This window comes from Rhinolophus hipposideros, assembly GCF_964194185.1.
Source record: "Rhinolophus hipposideros genome assembly, chromosome: 18".
In the NCBI taxonomy this organism is placed as follows: domain Eukaryota; kingdom Metazoa; phylum Chordata; class Mammalia; order Chiroptera; family Rhinolophidae; genus Rhinolophus; species Rhinolophus hipposideros.
This window is the reverse complement of record NC_138064.1, coordinates 25,736,246-25,758,933: the sequence shown is the minus strand read 5'-3', so window position 1 is coordinate 25,758,933 and position 22,688 is coordinate 25,736,246. Positions and strand designations below refer to the sequence as shown.

General features: G+C 34.5%; 1 protein-coding gene across 1 annotated transcript; it reads left to right on the top strand.

Moving 5' to 3' along the window:
* The first annotated feature begins 5 nt into the window (after positions 1-5).
* Positions 6-13,329, top strand: TMEM106B (transmembrane protein 106B). The gene is made up of 8 exons (XM_081079272.1): positions 6-210; positions 2,633-2,854; positions 5,470-5,533; positions 6,831-6,990; positions 10,296-10,436; positions 10,679-10,728; positions 11,617-11,670; positions 12,242-13,329. The coding sequence occupies exons 2-8, from the start codon at positions 2,635-2,637 to the stop codon at positions 12,378-12,380; spliced, it is 828 nt and encodes a 275-aa protein (XP_080935398.1). The 5' UTR covers positions 6-210; positions 2,633-2,634; the 3' UTR covers positions 12,381-13,329.
* Positions 13,330-22,688: the final 9,359 nt, after the last annotated feature.

Here is a 22,688-nt window from a genome sequence, read left to right as displayed (position 1 = left end):
CTCTGCGCAGGCGCGAGCACAGGTTGCTACGGGGTTGGCCGTCAGCTGATGCTGTCGTTGCGCTGCCCCTCCTTCCCAACTCCGCGGCGACCCTGCTGCAGGCCTGTCGCTCCAGCCCTGGCCCCGGGGACTGCGGATTCCGTGACCCTGTCCTCAGGCCCGTCCGCGCCGGAGCAGCCCGGGACTGCGCAGCGCCCCGCGGGCGTGCCGGTGAGCGATCCCGGACGCGCAGGCCTTAGGTCCCCTTCCGGAGCGGGGCCGAGCACAGACGCCTTGGAAGAAACCGAGGGGATGGAGGAGGGGAGGCCGCCGGGGAGCTGGGCCCGCCCGACGACGGGGGAGGCGCTCTGGGTTGTGTTGATGGAGGTATTGTGTCACCTCCTCCTACACGGACCCAGACTCCTGCCAAGGGGCTCCAGGCTTCGGCCCAAACCCCACGCACGGGGCTGATTCCAGCTCCCCAACAACTTGTGTAGCCAGGTGGCCCCTGATTTTGCTATTCTTGAGTTTTCTTGCACGGTTGCCTGGATCTTGAACCTCTCCAGTGTATGCTGGGTTGTGTTGTTTGTGTAGCTTACGAAGGGACTGGCTTCCATATCATAGAAGATGACGACCTATTTAAGTTGGATGGGGTGCTATACTTTCTATTCGTACTGAGTCTGAGATCTGTATTGGTTTAAAAGACTGCGATACAAATACTGAGCATAGAGAAGAGAAGAGGGCCTAGCACATGTGTATGCACCAGCCAGCCTTCGGGAATAAAAGTGGTTGAATTTATTAGCGCTTTGAGGAAAATCCAGTGGGAAGGGCAGGGATGCACAGTATCTGACAGTCTGGCGCTAGTCCATAGCCTTGATGAAACAAACACCTGTCAGAGGCAGACTATCAAGACAAATGTTAGGTGAAGCCCAGAGAGCCACCGGTGTTGCCTTCTTTGTGTTTTCCCCCAAAGGCTATCCAGTGTGACGACAGTGATGTTAATTAACCCCTGAACCACCTGTGACTGGCAGGTTTCCTTTGGCTGGGATTTAATGTCATTGAATCAAACGCATTTGTAGACATAATCATTGATTTCTGAACTCACGTGGACAATATGTGCATAGACTTTTGTCATAGTGAAAATGCGCATCTTTATTCATCATTCTACAATTTTAAGTATAGCTGTTTTTGGTTTTGTTTTGATGCTTACACTACGTTTGAATGACCCCAACACGTGAACGGCACACCAGTTTTAGAAAGCAAACCTTTTTTGAAGGATAAATTGAATTATTTTGACTGTCATTTTTCCTTTTGCAGTCAATGAAAAATTTTTAAAGAAGTATTTATCTTTTTGTGCGTGTATCTATAATCTATTTTTAGGAACTGTTAAAAATATATAATCAAATTTAGAAAGTGAAGATATACTTTATTTTTAAATTCTACTTTATCTTTTTATTTTCTCTTAATATCAGCAGTTTGGATTATATCACTTATTTTCATTTTTAAAATTGTATGGCCTTAACTGCAGTGTTACTGCATTACTTACCTAAGGAGGTTATTTTGGTGTACTAATTATATTTAGATACTTGGCTTTAAATTCATATTTAATTTTCCCCATGATAATGTTTTGATACTGTCCTAAAATTTTGAAATTAAATATTCTAATCTTTTTTCTGCTTTGTATTGGTAAATTCAAGATTTTGGAATATTCATTTCATAATTTTAACTGCCTACTGCCAAATGAAAGAAAAATCTGCAGAATTTGTTTTGTGTTGTTTGTTTTGTTTTTGTTTTTAAAGATTTTATTGGGGAAAGGGAACAGGACTTTATTGGGAAACAGTGTGTCCTTCCAGCACTTTTTCCAAGTCAAGTTGTTGTTCTTTCAATCTTAGTTGTGGAGGGCGCAGCTCATCTCCAGGTCCAGTTGCCATTGTTAGTTTCAGGGGACACAGCTCACCATCCCTTGCGGGAGTCAAAGAATTGAACCCACAGCCTTGAGGTTGAGAGTTCACTGGCCCATATGGGAATCGAACCGGCAGCCTTTGGCATTAGGAGCACGGAGTTCCAACTGCCTGAGCCACCGGGCCGGCCCCCAGAATTTGGTTTTTGAGTTCTTTTTGTTGCAAGTGTTAAAATGTCTAAAGCAAGAAATGTGAGGATGAGAAGAATTGTGGATTTTATTGATCACCAAAGGGCTTGAATTTTAAAAGGATGAAAAATACTACTCTGAACTAATAATGGCTAACTGTAGTCAGTCTGCCCAAAGCAACTTTTACCTTCAGTGCTAATTGGTTTAAAGGTGAAATGTGTTTTTGGCTTATTCCAGGAAACTGTAAGCCCATGTTACTTTTCAGAGAACCCTAAGAAAGTGTAGGCTTTTGTCAAATTTTAATGTTGTTTGAAAGCCCAGTCTCATCACAAGTCTGATACTATATCATTTCATAATATTTTGATGGAAAAACACTTTTGGACTCTAGTAAATGGCTTCCATATTTTAGCTATTACTTTGATTGACTATAATTCTAATCCCCAAAATTGTTTGAACATTCCTTTGAAGTTTTTTCTAAATTAATTAGATTGGCATAAATCTCTCAATGTCTTTGAGTATACATTTTTTCCTGAAGTTTACTGTAAGTTTATTCTTTTTCTTTAGACATGGGAAAGTCTTTTTCTCATTTGCCTTTGCATACAAATAAAGAAGATGCTTACGGTGGAGTCGCATCAACTGATCATATGAGGAATGGATTGGTTAATAATGAAGTCCATAATGAAGATGGAAGAAATGGAGATGTCTCTCAGTTTCCATATGTGGAATTTACAGGAAGAGATAGCGTCACTTGCCCCACTTGTCAAGGAACAGGAAGAATTCCTAGGGGTATGTGTTACTGTATTGTTTTCCCTTTAAAGAATGATTCCAGACACTTGCATAAGAAGAACTACACAAAGAGGGATGGTATGTGAAGATGAGCTAAATAGGAAACAAATTTGGCTTATCACAGGGGAAGTCAGAAGGGAATACTCCCCCTGTGCTATTTGTAGGCTACTTTAGTAGCAGTGGCAACAATAGAAATAATGAAAGTACCTTGTGCTATTCTCATTTTCTGCTTAGTCAAAATTGATATGTGACTCTAGAGAGACGCTGAGGGAAGGACAAAGTGACAGTATAAGGTCCATCAGAGACTCTGATAAATGTCTTGCAGTTGGGCAAGTTTATATTTGAGTTGGCCTTTGAATGTGAGTGTTTTATCTTTGCAGGCAGAGGAACAGTTTGAGAATAAAAAGATTATTTTAGTCAAAGGGATTGATGTACCAGGCTGGGAGGAGGGGGAGAATTATTTGGGTATATTTTTGAGGTATGGCCAGTGGGGTTTTTTGGCAGCCTGAAAGTATGTTCTGGATAGTAGGAAATCAAGGATGACTCCAAAGGTGTTTTTGTTTGAGCAGTTGGAAGAAAGAAGTAGCTCTTTGTCAGAATGGAGAAAGGGTATGAGTGTGTATGGCAGTGGAGAGATCAAGAGCTCAACTTTAATTTTATACCTTTGGAGATGTATATTTGACACCTAAGTGGATATGTTCAGTAGGTAGTTAGTTATAATAAGGGCCTGGGATTCAAGTGCAAGGTGTAGGTTGGAGTCGTTAGTATGTAGATGATATTTAAAGCTAAATTGGATGAGAACACCAGGTTCATCTGTGTGAAAAGAAGAAGGAAGAGACCCTATCATTGAAACCTGGGGCATTACAACATTTTGAGGTAAGTTACATGAGAAAAAATTAGCAAAGACACTGAAAAAGAGCAGCTAGAGTAAAAGGAAGAAATCTCTGTTTCAGTGTTATCCGGGAAGACAAATGTAAAATGTGCACCAAAAAGGAGAGTGATCAACCATGTTAGACGCTACTGATAGATCAGTTAATGCGAGGGCAGAAAACTGACCTTGGATTTGGTGATTAGAGGCTACTGGAGACCTTTCAAAGAGCAGTTTTGTTAGCCTGCATAAGCATGCAGATCATGTTTGAATGGGACCAAAAAAGCATCGGAGGAATGAAGTTATATAGTGGGATAGTAGTTCTTCTGAGGAGTTTTGCTGTACAAAAAAGGAGGAAACAGTATAACTGGAAGGGGCTCTGAGATCAGGAGAGGGATTTTTTTTTAAAGATGCAGTGATTACTATGTTTGTATGCTACTGAGAGTGATCCATAGAAAAAAACATTGGTAATGCTGGAAACGGGAGAATTATTAAATCTAGGCACAAGTACACAGGGCTGCACTTCCAGAGTAGCACCTGCACTTTATTCTTAGTAACAAGAGAGAAGGTAGAGAGTGTGGACACAGAAGTAAATAGGTGGGTGAGTGTGGTAATGGGAGCTTGTGGAAGTTCTCTTCTGTTTGCCATATCGTGACCTAAGAATGAGGTTAGGGATGAAGGTATTGGAGTTTTCAGAAAGAAAGTTGAAGTTATGAAATTGTGATTGGTCTTGGATGTCAGATTGAAAGTGGGAAATACAGTATGATAGCTGGCATCATTAAGGGCCACGTGCGATTAGTGATCTAAAATGAAACCGCATAGTTGTATGTTTTTCTCTATCCACATTCAGCTGTGTGTATTTGGCATAGTAACTAAAGGGTTGGTTTTAACCAGAATTGTAGTTTAGCTAAATGAATACCACCAAGCAAGATGATATATATACAGAGAGAGACATATATACATAATACACATATGTATATTTCTATGTGGGTGTGGTGGGTGTAGTGTAAATGAGAGGAGATTTGTAGAAAGGGCAGGGAGGAATAGTGGAAGCGTAACGGGAAGCTTTAAAAGAGAATTTGACTGTAGTGCTTTAATAGTTCATGCGAAGAGCCAACTTCTGATAAGATTGGAAAAATTGGCATTTAAAGATCCATTTATCCATTAAAGTATGTGGATATAGCTCAACCCAAGAAATAAATGATGCATTTTGAAGTGACTTAAGGTAGAGAGGGGTGTGGCCTGAAAGAGTCCTGGAAGAATCGTTACATAGGGTTTTTTGAAGCATGACACTTGGTCAGTTTCAATGGGGATGGCATAGGAACCTCTTGTTACAAGGATATCAAGATACACAGGAAGCAATATGTTTCTTCTGCTGTCATCCAGACAACAAACTTGAAGTCTTAATGGAAAACTAGGGGGTTGAAGGAAGGCCTGGTTAATTCAAGTCTTTTGATAGATGAAACTTTTAATTATTTTTTTTAATGAAAGAATTACTCTTTCTCATTCTTCATACTATTTCAATTAGCTAGACATCTGGGTATGAAAAAAACATAAGGTCTGCTCTAGAACTCAACATCTACTGAATAATTGAAGATTTTGAGAGCAATTTACTAAAGGAATGAGACGAGAGCCAGATGAGATGGTGGTATTCTGGTCTCTCCAAACCAGACTTTGATGAGGAGCTACTATATATTTAATTAATCATGTTAATTAAAAATTTTAAACCTACTTCTTTCACTTTTAGGACAAGAAAACCAGCTGGTGGCATTGATTCCATACAGTGATCAGAGATTGAGACCAAGGAGAACGTAAGTGATTATAAGAAAATGGCATTTTTTTTTAAATTTTTTGCTTTACAAATTATGTATAATCATTATTCTAGTTAACACTATTAAAAGGTAAAATGCTATCAGGTTATTAATATATGCTTATATGCTTTGCGTCATTAAAAAAAAAAAGGGTTCTTTATTGAGGTAAGGTCTTGAAAGCAGCATAGTGTCTAAACCTTCTCAAATTTATTTACCACAACAGGCAAACCTAGAATAGCAGTAGGAAACACACATGGAGACAACATGTTTATATCAAAATGGGTGTTAAGGTGTTCCAACTAGCCCCAAAGTAAAAATGGGTATTCAAACCATATGACAGCAAGGACTCAAACATGCTGAGCAGCTGTATGGAAGTTGTGAAGGGAAGCAAACAGAGTTCCTAAGAGACCTAAGACCCCTGACACCCAATGCAAATACGTTAACCTCAGAAGAAGAGGACCCCACTCAGGGGACTTCTAGCAAATACCTGAAAATAACCTGTTAAAATTAGAGGACTCTGCATGTTCTAGCTTGGATAGAGTACCAAAAAAGAGATCCCTCTGAGGGGCCATGAGAAGGTCAGAAGGAACTGGACCATTGTAAGCCCCCAAAGACCTTAAGGAAACTCTACAAAACCCCTTGCAAAAGGACAGGTACATCCTAAGGAAAAACCTGTTTGGGGTAGAATCCAGTTAGCACAGAGCGAGAATATGGATATGGGAGAGAAAAGCTTCAGAAACTAGAGAAATAATCTTAGAACTATAGAAGTGGATATTCCTAGTGCTGTGTTTTTTAATGCATTGTATAAGAACAGAGGATGGCTGTAAACTTGGGGTGAAATTAACGAGGCATGTGGCTATCATTATTTTAAGGGTTTCAGAGGTAGTTCTGATGAGTAGTCACTTTAGGGAATCATGATGGCAAAATTCACGTGTGAAAATTCTGTTTCCATGAATACAGAAGGAAGTCTTAAAATTTATATTTTTATAAAGCTCCCTATTTTGATTCTAACATGCAGCCCAGTTTAGGAATAACTTTAGTGATGTTCTAGCTATAATAAGCCCGAAATCCTAGTCTCCAATAAGATAAATGCAGCTTTAAAGGAGTACATTTTAAGATGAATAGACTCAGACCCAACCCTACTCAATATTTTTATAATGTAGAAAGTTGGTAAAATACATCTTATCCAGCTGGTATAATAATAGGGGGGAAAATTTAAGTTGAAAACATACTCTCTAAATGTTTATTATATAAATTTTGATGCACATGTATTTAAATACTTTCTTTTCCTTTTCAGAAAACTGTATGTGATGGCTTCTGTGTTTGTCTGTCTGCTGATTTCTGGATTGGCTGTGTTTTTCCTTTTCCCTCGCTCTATTGACGTGAAATACATTGGTGTAAAATCAGCATATGTCAGTTATGATTTTCAAAAGCGTACAATATATTTAAATATAACGGTAAGTAAAAATTTATATTAAAAATACTTCATTCTTGTATGATTTTAAGCTGCACCTTTGTCTCTGTTGAGAGAATGTTAAATGTGACACTGGTCGGTTTCCTTTCTGTGTGCTGTGGTGACCTTCTCTATCGTTTCTGGTTCTGAAAGTGACAAATTGTAAACACTGGCAATTGTGTATACAGAATCAGCATTTGAAGATGCCTTTGGGGCGTAAAATGAACTAAACAATTAATTGCTGGCAAACACACAGTCTGTTTATTTTCCAACGTTTGACTCTGAATAGCTCTTAGCAAGATGTCAACATAGTTGATTGGATAAATGTTATAAATGTCATATTTTCACTGCCTTGCATTTTGTAAAATACAGTTTTTGCCATAGTTAACAGATCTCTAGATCCTGTTGTAGTGTTAAATACTGTAAGCTTATAGTAAAAAATAATAAAAGTCACGTGACATTCCCTTTAAAATACCAGAAAGAGTATTTAAATGTAAATACTCTATTTTAATTAATTATTCAGGAATTCCCATATTTTGAGAACTTGCACTTAACTAAATTGAGAAAGACTGAACATTAAACATGAAATACAATGAACATTACGTTCTAGTTGACATTGAGATAAGAGGCTGAGATTTTTATAGATCCTCTGTCAGTATTTTGAATATATTTGTACTATTTTTAGTGCCGTTTATTGTCTTTCTACTTATGAAAATATTTAATTATAATTATAAGATATTTGAAACGACTAATGCATAAACATTTGTACTGGTATCTAGATGTACTGGTACATTAACATATACATACATTTGCTAACGATGCATGTATACATTTGTATACACGTATACATGTACAAATGTGATCAGACTTTTTCATATGTATATAGGGGATACACACAGGCACATTTTAACTGAGATTTTACTACGTTTTCCCATATTAACTGATTGCGTGTAGTCTTTTACATGGCCATATTACAATTTACTCAACCATTCTCTAAATAAATATTTAGTTTGCTATTAAACAAATACTTATTCAGAGAACATCTTTGCGCTGAAATGTTTCCATTTCAGATCATTTCTTTAGGATAAATTTCTGAAAGTAAATTTGCCAATTAAAGATCGTGGAGAGTTTAAGCTCTTTGATAATAAGTCATCATTATTTGAAAGCTAATAATTGTGGTCCCTTGACTTATAAAATAAATGGATTCTCATTGCTCTCAGTAAAAAAATATATCATCTTTAGTACTAAACTTTTTTGTCCTATCTTACTTTTTCTTGTCTTCTTATTTTCTTTTTATCTTCTAATATATCTTTTTCTAATTCTCATATGTATTTTTATTCTCATCCTGTTTTGTATCACTGATCCCTTTAATATTCTAATGAAAGCTATGACACTTTGGATAAAGGCATATGCCAACATTATTTGCATGTACGAAAGATTCCAAGATTCTCCTGAATCCCATTCCTTGGTCTGTAGAAGGAGGTCCATTGACCTCAGATCAACAATCCCTTTCCTAAAATGTCTAGAAATGAAATTGACATAAGTATTAGAAGCTAAGTAGGTGAAAAAATGTTTACATATTTAGATAAAACTTATTTCTACTATTATATGGAACTTTAAGAATGTTTTCTACATTTGTAACAATAATAATTTAAATGAATGCATAAATGTGATCAGATAGTTCCTGATTGCTAGCACATTCTTTTCTTTATTCTGTTTTTACTAAAACTGTTTTCTCTCTTTCTATATCTTTCTCCATATTCATATTAACTTATAAACTCACATGATCAGTTTTTCTTAGGTCATAAGTTAGTTTCAAAAAAACAACAACATATTTTTTATCTCTGATGCACCTTTGTTTTCTCACTTGTTAATACCTTGTAGAAATCTCTCCTAATTTTCTGGCTTAGAGTTAATCCTTTCTTATTAATGGCTACATAATATTCCATGTAATGACTTAATATTATTAATTCACTCATTCCCCTTATGGATGGGCATTCACCTTTTTTCCACTACAAAGAACACTCATTATTATCCTAATGTTTTTATATCTGTGTAATGAATGCTCAGAAGTAGGATTGCTAGGTCAAAATATATATATATATATATTTAATGTTTATCGCTAGGTTACTTATCAAAATGACTGTAATGCTTTATATATTTACTAGAAATGTAAAAATATGTCCTTTGCCCATATTATATCCAGGAATAGAATTTGTCACTTTCTACAAGTTTTACTAGTTTAATGGATATAAAGCAATATTCTGTTTTTACTTAAATCAACTTTTTCGGGGTTATAAATGAATTTGAGAATTTTAAGTGGTTTTCTGCCATTTGTATTTGTACTCTTGATTTGTTTACTCATATCTTTTGCTCTTGTTTTGTTTTTTCCTGTTAAGGCTTTGTCTTTTTTTTTTTTTTTTTTTCAGTTTGTAAGGGCCCTTTGTATAGATGGTAACCATTACTGTATGCCTTATAAACATTTCTTCAAGATTTACCATTTGTCTATTGATTTAGTTTATGGTTTGTTTTGCTGTGACTGTTTTAGGTGTTTTATTTATTATCTGTTATTTCTTGACTTAACATTTTTTCTTTCTTACTTTCCTGGCTGTTTTCTAAAGTACACCATTTGAGACAGTTGTGAATTAGAGTCGTAGAAGTTGGCCCTAGCTCTTACCTACGCATAGAAGTGATGTGCATTTCTTTCCATCCAAAGAGATTAGAATCTTTCCATTTTTTCTCCTTAGTGACCTGGTGGAAATCTCTATTCATATATAAGTTAAAACACTGATTTCTTTTAAACACAAAGTTTATTTAAGTACTGTTTAACATTTTAAATGGCCATCTTTGTATTTATTAGAATAGGAAATACCTTATTAATAGAATCAGTAGAGATAGCTACATGTTAACATTTAGTAAAAAATTAGATGAAATTTCAAAATTATTTTTATTCAATTTTTGCTAAGGCCACAAATATATTTTCTGACATTCATTTTTGTATATTCCTGCACCATACATTTCTGGGCCAAATTTTTTTTTAATTTTATGTTCATTATTATTTTATGTTTATTATTTTTTATTTTATTATTTTATGTTTATTATTATAGCATATTGTATGCATAGTACTCATGTATAAAACCAAATAATCAGTGCATTTAATATTCTTTAACATTTGTATTAATACTTCTTTTCCTCCTATTAAATGAAGCATGGCTACAACTGAAGTTAATTTCTTTATTAATTTTGAATACATATTTGTTAGGCTTATTTTCATGTAACTCGTACATTTTCTCCTCCTTTCTTTTGCAGAACACACTAAATATAACAAATAATAACTATTATTCTGTTGAAGTTGAAAATATCACTGCACAAGTTCAGTTTTCAAAAACAGTTATTGGAAAGTCCCGCTTAAACAACATAACCAATATTGGTCCACTGGATATGAAACAAGTAAGTTTCAGTCATGAAATACTTTGGGGAAGTTAATGAGTCTGAACTTTGTTTATCATATTAACTTGAGGGAGGAGAGGGTTTCTTTAAAAACTTGACTTTGAGATGTATCCCATGCATGTATAGATAAAGTCTTAGTATCATACTTATAAAAGGAGAGATTTCGGAACTCTTTGAAGTTATGAGATGCTTGCTATTTTGATCCTGTTCTCTGTTGGTTTATTTTCATTTTTGCCTTTCAGATTGATTACACAGTACCGACTATCATAGCAGAGGAAATGAGTTACATGTTGTAAGTTCTGATTTTTAACAGTTTTCTCCTTAAATTATAAAAGTTGAAGAACTGAATACACACACCACACACACACACACACGAAAGGTCAGACAATTAAGTTCTCAAACTTTCCACGTGCACTTACATGGTGGAAAGTTCATGAATTTAATTGTCTGACCTTAGTGTGCGTGTGTGTGTGTGTGTGTGTGTGTGTGTGTATTTAATTATTTTTTTTAATATCTCATAATCTTAGAGTCAGAAAACCACATTTTGGAACATTGCTTCTGGCCTCTGCTCATCTTTGTTCTTCGCTTCTCCCTGTTCAATATATAAAATATACATATACTTGTACATATAATTTTTTTTTATAATTAGGATCATATGCACCATATCACTTGTTTACTATGTTACGAAAACTATATTTTCATATATTCTAGTATTTGTTTATGTTTTATTGTAGGAGGACTAATGCTAATAATTTCTAAATCCTAGTGTTGGTTTGAAGTTCTAAAGCTTTTAAATTGGTTCTAAAGGATTATTAATTCTTGTTAAGTAAAAAATAATGGTAAATTTTCATCATCTTTTCATATCAGCCTGATGTAGAATTTCTGAGTAACAAACTGGTTAGTAAAATTTCAAAAGGTGAACAAAAAGTAGAAATAATTTGTTAAAACAATTCTATAACTACTATAATAGGAAATCATATTGTTTTTAGAATAAGAAATCATGAAAATATTAACCATTATTATTTGAGGTATAGAAAATGCCAAACCAATAAATGCTTACCTATTCTATCTTTGTAATAGTATCTCTGTTAGTTTTAACATAGGAAGAATCTTTTTTTGTAATTAAACTTTTTTATAATGTCAGAGGTTGCATTTATTCACATTGTGTTTTCTTCAACAGTGATTTCTGTACACTGCTATCCATCAAAGTGCATAACATAGTACTCATGATGCAGTGAGTATGATTTTTTTTTTTGAAAGAGAATTTCTTTGTTCAAACTTCAGATTCCTTGCTGCCTGTAGTAAATGATCATTAACATTAGTGAGGAGAAGTAATTCATTAACATCCTCATTAACAGTGAGGAGGAATAATGCTATTGTTTTTTTAAATTGGGTATTATCCTAAGCTGTTAAAGCATTGTGGGTTATAGATTTGGTGTTTGGGCCATTAGCTAACATTTGATTAACTCTTCCTATGATGAGCGAACTATATGATTATTTTTAATAGTGTAATGAACTCATATATTTTTAACTAAAGATAGGTATTTTGAAAAAAATTACATTTGTTGTATAGAATTACTTGGATAGGGCTTGCTCAGCCAGTATATCTGTTGCCTGTTGGGGAACTATTCTGTAAGAGGTCCATGTCCAGAATGTGAAGTTACCATTAGTCTAATAATTTCTTTCTGTAAAGAATTTTGATGTTAAAAAAAAAAAGAATTTTGATGTATAAAAGTATTCTCACTTTAGAAAACTTTTTATATATACCTATTCATTGTTTCTCCCCCCATTTATTTGACTTTTAGAGTCACTGTGACAACAACATACTTTGGACACTCTGAACAGATATCCCAGGAGAGGTACCAGTATGTTGATTGTGGAAGGAACACAACATATCAGTTGGGGCAGTCTGAATATCTAAATGTGCTTCAGCCAAAGCAGTAAAAACTGAAAGATACAGCTGGAGAAGAAAAAAAAAATACCTATTGATATTTTTTAAACTGAAGGATAAGGTATTTACTTCTTGAGAGGAGATCTTAAATTGAACAAACCTAAAGTTTACACACCTATTGTAAGGATACAACTAAAAGTATGTGGACTTGCAAGTTATTGCAGCTCTCCACTCTGTGTTCATATTTGTACCAGGATCTTTTACTTGAATCTAAATTTATTAATTGGTTTTCCTCTCTCCCCACCTCTTATGCCCATTCCTCAAAAGTGAGAACTGAGACTTCTCCTACAGGACAATAAATCTTCAAAATTCACAGCTCCGTCACTACTAAAAACATAATTTTGATAATGAACATAATTTGAGAAACTTTATTTCTTAATGTTTTTATAGACTATTACTGAGAGCCTATTCTTCATGAAAGACTTTTAAGGAATAACCAATCTTTCTTTCCTGTTTTATAAATTCCCAGTGCTACATGGTTGTATTTCAGCTACATGGTATTTTATCTTTTAGCTAAACATTTTTAGTTTTTCATTTGTTGAAATTCAACTCAATAGCATTTTTTGTCAGTCTTAATTTCAAGCGAGTGCAGTGTTTGAATAATACTTATAAACCAAAATAATCTTTGCAAAATTCTTCACTTAAAATTTTTAAAGCCCCTAAAAAATGTATTTCACATGTCTTTCCATATTAGTTATAGTTTTGTGAAATGTTTGTGTAATCTTCAAACATAGTTAATGTACAATATTGTAAATAAACTGCATGGCTTTTATATAGCTTTAATCAATGTCAAAGGTACAGATGCAAAATAAAGTAAGTTGCTCATAAAAATAAAGAAAACAGGAAAATGAAATTCAGAAACTTATAGAATGTGAATATGATTCCATTTACATATTGGATCAGGCATAAAGTAAATTTGAAATAAAATATTTTGATGCTCCACTTATTTTTAACGTTGCTTTTCATACTAAAAAATTGTGAAGACATTTAACTTCTCAACTATTAGATATACAAGTCATTAATTTTATGAATGTTTTAGAGGAGGAAATTATTTCCTCGGCAGAGATAATCCAGTAAATCCTGTATTAAATGATGGTGGCTATATCAAAATAAAACCTGTGTTATACTTTTAAAAATTTAATCACTTTGCACATCACATGGATTTCATGTCTTTATCAATTATACTTTTTAAAGTTTGTATTTTGGGTTTGGATTTTATTTAAGTTATTTTCAATTTCAATGACTTATTCGCTTTGTTGTTTTATATTTTAGTACCACTTATCATTTGGGCTTTTTGCCTTTTCACTTATCAAGGTCTAAGTACCTTTTACATACATACTACTGAGCATAGGGGCTGAGTATGATACCAAAAAAAAGTGGCCTGAGATTAATTTCTTTCTGTTCCTTAGTGACAGAAATCAGGTTCCCCCTACTCTCCTTCCCCCAAAGTGCCTAACTTAGGTCTGAAACATACCTATTAGCAGTCCGACTCTCTCAACTGTAAAACATAAACTGTATTTAATTATTTAGAGCTAATGAAGCCCTGTTTTCTCCCTTTAAATACACTCAGGTCTCCCTTTAGCTCCCATACCATTTTCTCCAAGTTGTTCTGAGTGAACATTGTAAATGGGTGAAGGCACTAACTTCTTTTGTTTACCTTCTTAGTTTTCTCTTAATCCTTTGCTAACTCATCCATCCTTACTATTAAACTAAAATCACCCCTTTACATTTATTATGGACTTTCTAATCAAACACAATCTTCAGGTGTTTTTTTTTAATGCTATGTTTTTTGATTGCTCCAATTGTTGAAACTGAACACTTCTCTAATGTATTGATTCTATTTGTGTGTTTCAAATCATTATCATTTCATTTTCCTTCATTATCTTTTGCCATCTTTTAATGACTATTATTTTGACCATCTTTTCCTCAAAATTTCTACTCCTATGACTACAACAATCACCTATATTAGAGCTTCCAAATCCTTTGCATGCCTGACCTTCACCTATCTAGTTTCTCATTTAGCTAGTGATCCAGAGATAACAGTAGTTCAGTGACTCTGTGTAAAATCCAAAAATGTTTTCAAATTTTTATCATGTTTTGTTCTCCCATTGTGCTCATGTCCCATTTACTTGAAAAATTGCCATTAATTTCTTCAGAATCATCCTTCAGATAGGCCTCCTTCAAAAAATCAATCCTGATTTATTTTCTTGCTTTGTGTCTTTTAACCTTGGAAAATTATATAGTGTAAATTAAAAAGATTTTTCTGTTGGTTTGTGGTTCTGATATTCTTTTAGACTGCGTTTATAGAATCAATTGAATGGGAAAATTTGCTTTTAGTGATTTAGGTTCAAATATTTTTGAGTATTTTTTCTTCATTCTTTAAACTGAAAATTCTATACCTACTTTCCATGAAGTTTAAGTCCAAAAAAACCTAGAATTTAAATTAAGTAAAAAGACACAGTAGAGAAATAAAGATCACCTATGAGTACTTTCAGAGAGAGTTAAGTAACCACCAGGATAAACCTAAAACAAAGCATGCTGTATATTAATAAAACTACAAATACACATTCAGGTAAAGCAGAAGTATAGCCATTTAAAAAATCCTAGAAAGAATGAATGAGGTTTTAACTTTTCTTAGGCTGTTGTCCAGTGTAGTTCCTTACATGGTAATAAGATAGGTATCAATGCATTTTTTAAAACTGCTTTCAGACTTATCCAAAGGACATATAAAGATGTTACAAATTTTTTTTCTGATACTTCCAGGAAAAACTTTCCCTTAAATTATATCTTTAATAAAGTGGTCCTCCTAACCAAATCTAATACTATTACAAGCCTCTGTGTGTTGATATTACATGCGTACAGCACTTTGCCCTTTTTTAGACCTTTTTCGTAAGTTTTTATGTGATTTCCAAATAGCCTTGTGAGTCAGACAAAGGAGGGTGATAGGATCCTCATCTTTTATAAGAGGAAGGAGAGGCATGAAGAAGTTGAGGGACTTGCTGAAGATCACGTATTTAGTAAATAGTTTGAGGCTAGACCTAGTTTTTCTGTCTCTTGTATCTGTGCTCTATCATTTAAAATATCCATTGGAAAGTACTGTTGACACAGGTTAGTACGATTAAAAATTGGAGAAGACATTCACATAGCTAATTGTGACAAAATAATACGGATGGACTAAGATTTGTTTGGTACCTGAAATATTTTAAATGGGAAATGAACTAATAAAATATTTTGAAGCATAATTTATAGATTATTTTTTTTCTGTTACAATTTAGTACTCTGTGATCATTCCAATAAAGCTGACTCGTGTCATCAGAGTAGACTATAAATAATAGAGATTAATGAATTTGATCTTGGAAATGTGAACAGTATGAAAAAACTAAATACCAGATAAATTACTGGAAATTGCTAAAATGGTTATTATAGTGCATAATGTAAACGACTGGTTTTATGTATGTGCAGTTTTTCTATTCCTTTTTTGTTTTTTAGGCCAGTAAGGTAATTATTTTCTCTAAAAATCTATGACAAGAAAACAAAATTTACTTCAGATCTTCTCAATTGTAGTTTGGAAATGACATAGTGCAGTGTTAAAATAGATAGGAAGTGACTGCCGGAACACAACAAAAGTAACCTAGGAGACTTCAAATGTTAGCCTAGTGAGTCCTTTGTGGTTCTTAGCCTTATCATTATTGCAATATAATTCTGGATATTTCATTGGAGGGTATGTCCCCAACTCTTGCCCATACTATTTTGTTAGTCTTTTTAAAGTTCTTAAACAGTTGTTTATATAATGATTATATCTTATTTAAGAAAAGAGTTTGTTAGCTGCTGGACCCAAACTCAGTCACTGCTAGGTATAGCTGATGTTCATTGATTACTTACTGTGTCACATACTGTACGAATCTTTTATGTGCATTATCTCACTCCTCAGAACAGTCCTCTAAGGTAGATACTGTGATTGCCTCCCATTTTATATCTGAGAAAATTGAGTTTTAGGGAAGTTAAGAAATGTGGCTAACATTATAAGTAGCAGATTCGAGATACACCCCAAGTCTGTTCGACTCAAGCATCACTACTCTTACATTTAGCATATTTTCTTTCCAGTCTCTGAAAATATTTTATTTGTAAAAATGTAGTGGTTGTTGCACTTAATATATAAGACTTTGAGGTTTTTGATAATACAGTTGATCCTAGAACAGTGTGGGGGGTGGGGAGAGTTAGGGGCGCAGACCTCTCACACAGTTGAAAATCAGCTTATAAATATGGTCAGCTATCTGCATATGGGGATTCCCAACCATGAAATTGACCCTTGAACAACAGGGTTTGAACTGCGCTGGTCAATTGAAAAACATCTGTGTATAAGTAAGCCTGTGCAGGTCAAATCTGTTCAATAGTATTTTCAAAAATACTATTTAGGATGCTTTGTTATTTTGTAGATATTTGGTATAATAAAAATGTTTATCATTGATTTTTTAAATACTCATCTGTTAGGATTTTTTCTTTTAAAAGATGTGAAATGTTTAATTTACATGTCAACCTTTGATAAGCAGTATGAATTGAATTTCAGGTTATTAGGTTGTAAGCCAAAGGTTACTATAATGTCATGATTTTTAGCTCATAATGTCTGGAAGCAGCAACTACTTGGCTTAAATACAACTAAGAATAATCACTTTGATTTATTTCATAAAATCATTTTAAATTAGATATTCATCTTAAATTATTTTAAGGAAGAAATATGTTTGAGAAGATGGGGTAAAAAGACTTAAACATTATTTCTTTAAAAAATTATTTTTACATAAAAAATATATATTTACAGTGTGCTTCAATCAACAATTTTACTTCTATATCCCAAATTTACTTATTTCAAAGTAAAAATTTTCACTTGTCAGCTGAAATTTCTGATTAGAACTCATATTTGTGTATTTTTGTGCTTAAAATATAAATTTCACAGTGGATTTTTTTTTTGAAATTTATCCTTACTATGGATAAAAAGCAAGTGATATGTTTATAGTTACTATTGAGATTAAAAATGGTAATTTCCATTTTTTTAACTACTAATATAATTGATTATGTTTGTAGTTCTTTTTACATGTGTTTAACACAGGCTCTAAATTTTAAAAAATGTAATATGGTCTGTATTGACCCTAAAAATATTTCATAAATTAATTTAACAAATACATGGCAAATTTTTCATAGCTATTCTAGAAGGAGATTGTTCCCTTCTGTTTAATTACATTAAATGAAATGTGTTTAAGAGAAATGTTTTCAGCATATTTTGTATACTAAAAAAAAAAAAAAAAGGATTAGTATTGGGCCAATGGCCAAGACGTAATATTACTACCATGTAGACTATTACAGTTCAAATTATCCCATTTCCCCCAGAATTTTAGAAACTAGAAGTCTGGGAGATACCGTATCAGCTGTAGTTGGGTGATTCTAAGTGCTGTGTAAATACTATTCATCTTTTAATTGTTTGAGATGGAACATATGCCAACTTGCAAAACATGCATAATTTCATTATGTAATGGTTTGTTTTAGGCATAAAATATCAGCAAACCATGCCTTCTATGTTTTGTCTTATATTTACTTGTAGAACTAAGATTTTGGAAAATGATTTGTAATGGTTGCTGATTTGACCTGCTTGGTCAGACATTTGAATGACGATGGCATTACTGGGTAGATTCTAACCCATGATTCTAATTGTGGAATAAAGAATAATATAAAATATGACACTATGGGCACTTACTCTTTGTTTATATTATGTATTAACCTCTATCATAACACACTAGTAAATTTCCAAGTTAAGCGGTTCTGTAGTTATACCTATTGTTGTTCATGTAACAAAACATTCTTATGGTAGTAAAATGAATAGAAGTGCCCCCAAAATGCTATTTTTAATTCACTTGTAACTGTTACTCTTGTAATTGTGTATGACAAAATAAAATTTGTAAAAGTTTTAGCATGAAAAATAAAATTTGTATCAGTCATGTTATCTTGGTTATGGTTTTGAAATTCTCTTGCCATAGATCAGGGTGGATCTTGAAAGCCCTTTAGCTTAAAGCTATTCAGTTCTTACAGTCCTTACCCAGATTCCACTTTAGCATCACCTTTGATTTCTTTTTTTTCATCCACTTAGCTTCCAATCCATTGCCAAATACTATCTGTTCAACCTCTGTAATATCTCTGGAATCTGTCTTGAAATCTCTGTTATTACATTGATCATCTTGGGATAAAACAATGGGAGGTCTTCCAAACTAAATAACTCCAAAATACAGAAACCAAAAAGTGATACTGGACACAGAAACTGACAAGTAGACAATGTTAATGGGAGACCATATATCTTTTCCTTGAAACTGAAAGTTAAATATATTGAAGATTTAGGTAAAAACAACAACAACAACAAAAACTCCAAAATGGAGATAAATACTCTAAACCAGAAAGTGCACATGTTATTTCAAATACAAAATTTTGTCAAAACATTACTATACAGGCAGACCATAGGTAACTTCCACTCACCCTGAATGCAATACAGCTAGGAATCAATTTAAAAAATAATAAAACTGCATAAAGTTAGAAATTTAAAAGGTGTGTAAAACAAAGCAAGTAGAAAATAAAATGTAAGTCACTTAGACCTGAAATGAAAGCACTACATTTTGAAATCTTTCAGATATATCTAAAGTGACAGGAAAAGTTTTATCCTAAATGCATGTATTAGAAACCAAGAAAGATTGAAAGTAAGTTATCTGTATTTCCAACTCACAAAACTAATTTAAAAAAAATCCCGAAGAAAATATGAGAAAAATCTATGATCATAGAACAAGGAATAATAGTAAAGCAGAGATTATTAAAAACAAATTCCAAAAATCAGGCCTTCTATTATGGTGTGGTTTGTGTCTAGAGAGTCCTTCCCCATACAAAACTTGAAAAAACACTACAAAAATATTTTTAAATTTGTGAGTAGGTTGTTGAGAAAGAAATCTTTGGAGGTCAAAAATCACTTAGAAAGAATCACAAAAGAGTTGCATATCAAAAAGAGTGTGAGGTAGCAAAAGGATTACAAATAATGAAGTTAGTCAAAGGAAATGTTACAGCCTTTAATGCATATGTTGGAAAACAAAAAAGATGAAGGATCAAGTATATAGTTTCACAAAACTAAGGGTAAAGGGAGAATGACATTAAATCAACCCAGACAGCTCCAAAGCTCCATTCAACTCCAACACACAGTTAGAGGTCACACAGGAGATGGAGAGCCTTTCTATCAGGTCCAGAATTAGCTTCTCATTTTCTGGTGACTTAATGCTGGCATTAACAAGTGTTCTCTTCCAACGCAAGCAACACAGGATGACTGTAATTAACACTGCCATTTAGCAAAGGGAAGTGTTAGGAATTACCATTGGGACACCACAGGCCCACCAGAGGACAAAGATTTCAACCCCATTCCTGAGACCGTTGAGAAGGAGGAGGAGCTAGAGATTGAGTTCAATCACCAGTGGCTAATGATTTAATCCACCATGCCTATGTAACAAAGCCTCCATAAAAGACCAAAAAGACAGGGATTGGAGAACATCCAGGTGGGTGAATGCATACGTGTGCTGAGAAGGTAGTAAACAGTTCCACGCGCACAAAAGCTCCTGCCTCAGGTCTCTCTGGACTTCATCCAATGTACCCATTTATCAGGCTGTTTATCTGTGTTCTTTATAATATCATCTATAATAAATTGGTAAATGCAAGTAAATAGTGGCTCTGTGAGCCACTATTGACTCCAAGGAAGGGGTCATGGGAACCCTTAGCCAGTAGGTCAGAATACAGGTGACAACCTGGACATGTGACTGGTTTCTGAAGTGGAGGCAGCATTGTGGGACTGAGCCCTTAACCTATGGGATCTGATGCTATCTCCAGGTAGTGTCAGAATTGAGTTCAATTTGTAGGATGCCCAGTCGTGTCCACTGAGAACTGGAGAAGTACGTGGTGGTGATGGAAAGCAAACTGCTCACTGACTACTTTTCAACTCTCAAGTATTTCTGCCTGTGCTCGCTTCGGCAGCACATATACTAAAAGTATTTCTGCCTCTTTTCCGTATCTCTGGAAGGAAACAAAGTGGCCTTTCAACTAGAAGGCTTTGTAAAAGGTGGATGAGCTCTATTTCTGCTATGCTATCTGAAGTGGATGATGGCTGGTAACTCACAAGAGACAATCCTACGTAGGAAAAATGAACGAATTTTATAAACCTGAAATGTGATTCACAGATGCAGAATATTAAAAAGCCAATACTTTCTGCCAGAGCCATTCAGTGCTCCAGGAGAAACTGGATCTGTCTGAATTACAATGTTATAATGGTAATAGCCAAGTGCACCTCACAGGGATACTAAGCTTTGATGACTTAATGTTTGTGAAACCTCCGAAGTTATGTAAGCATAAATGAGTAAGTCGGGATACCATATACCATTGTTATTTCTGCATTAAACCTCTCCTGAAAATGTCTTAGAATGTCTTGTAAGGTAGGCATTTTATGAGATGAATATATGAACAAAGTCATAAAAGAAATAAAGTATAAAATAATATATAGTAGTGATTTCCAATGAAATGATTATATTTTCATATTCGTGAAAGAGAATGGAGTCAATAATTGTACCTCTAAAAAGTCATTCCTAGGTTATAAAGTAGGAAAATGAAAATCTGGAATAGACACATAAGATATAAATGTCTATACAGAATTTGAAAAAACACTTGTTAAATTTTTTTCTTATGGAGGAAACAGACTTCAGTTGCTTTTTGTACACTGAAGAAAAGATAATGATTTCTGTTTAATTTATTAATAGAAATTGTATACAATATTCTTATACATCTTTCATTCTGTCTTTCCATCCTCCCCTCCATCACTAATATTAGTTATCCTGTATGGTAGTACTTTTAATGTTTCTAGATTTAAAAAAAATTCTTCACAATCCTTTATGTGTTTATTATATTTTTCAAAATGCACCATTGTGATTGTGAAATTGTCCCTCATTTCAACTGAGGTAGCTAAAGATAGAATACACTGGCCCAAACAATCTTTTCAACAAACTTCTACCAGTGGAAGATTCATTTCTGCCAGTCAGTTCTGTGTTTTAAAATGAAAAATCCCGAGAGGATTCTGTTGTCCTTATCTGTTCCATTTTGCCTAGCTGATGTCACTTTTCTCAAGACAAAGAGAGTTTTTAAGAGTGAGAAGGAAAGGAAAAATAGTAAGATCATCTCTTTATGAGGAGAGTAGTTCTGGATGGGGCAACTCCATACCAAGTTTGGAGTAGGTTCTTCATCCTGAGAGAGGGCAAAGGGGACACCAAGGAGTGAGAGGACATCAATATGAAACCCACATAATTTGTGTTCTGCCTAGGACGAGATGTGATTGCCAATAAGTGTCCGAGTCGTGTACCTCTGATTGTATTTTCTATTCACTGAATATTCTTGCCAGGATTCTGCTCTTTATTCACAGCATTGTTTTGAACGCAGTTAACTGTATTTTACGTGTTGAACATCCTAAATTTTGTTACTCCACTAGCGTTGTGATCAGTACAACTCTTAGACTTGGACAACAGGGGTGTCCTGCGGGTGCTGGAGCTGCTTTCACCGTGTCACTCTCCACAGGGACAAGGGCATGTGGCTACCCAGAGATTGTTCCACCTTCTAGTCCATGACACGGGTACCTGGGACTCTGGATTGTCTGTTCCACAAGCCCTGAGCTCACTTTTCAGCCTGTGGGGTTCTTCCTTAGTCTCTCTTCCCACAGGCCTGCTTGCAGCAGGGTTCCTCACCCCTAGATCCTAGGAGTGATTAAGAGACAGCTGTAAACAGAGATGTCCATGGATCTAGATGTGAGGTTGTCCATGTGAGCACTGGATTTTCCTCAAGTGTGGAGTTAGGTTTGGGTAGGAAGGGGCAGGGAGGATGAGTGGCTGGTGGAGTAGAGATAGCTGGAGGCGGAGGACCAACTCCTGCCATCCTCACCTTCAACTGCAGAACAAAGAAAAGTCTCTATTAGAACCTAGCCTTCCAGCCTCAAGCTGCTTCCTAGACTTTTCAAGAAGAGTCCAGGAGGTGGGGTCTGGGATTACCGTGTGTGCAGAGGAGTCCAGGCATCGGCCAGGTGGGGTAAAGAGAAACCTGAAAGCTTTCAGGCTGGGCTGCCTGGGCTGCCTTGCCCCATGATGTGTTTGGCAAAAAAGAAAATTAACTTTGAAATTGTGTTATCCATCTTACTTATTGTTCCTTTACCCACATTTTTTTTTAAATCTTGTTTTAAAGCTCTATTTGTTTCTATA

Excerpts from the sequence above, each read along its gene's own strand:
- TMEM106B (XM_081079272.1), top strand. The coding sequence starts at position 2,635 with ATGGGAAAGTCTTTTTCTCATTTGCCTTTGCATACAAATAAAGAAGAT. Across the intron at positions 2,855-5,469 it reads AACAGGAAGAATTCCTAGGG|GACAAGAAAACCAGCTGGTG; the intron begins GTATGTGTTACT and ends TTTCACTTTTAG. Across the intron at positions 6,991-10,295 it reads CAATATATTTAAATATAACG|AACACACTAAATATAACAAA; the intron begins GTAAGTAAAAAT and ends TTTCTTTTGCAG.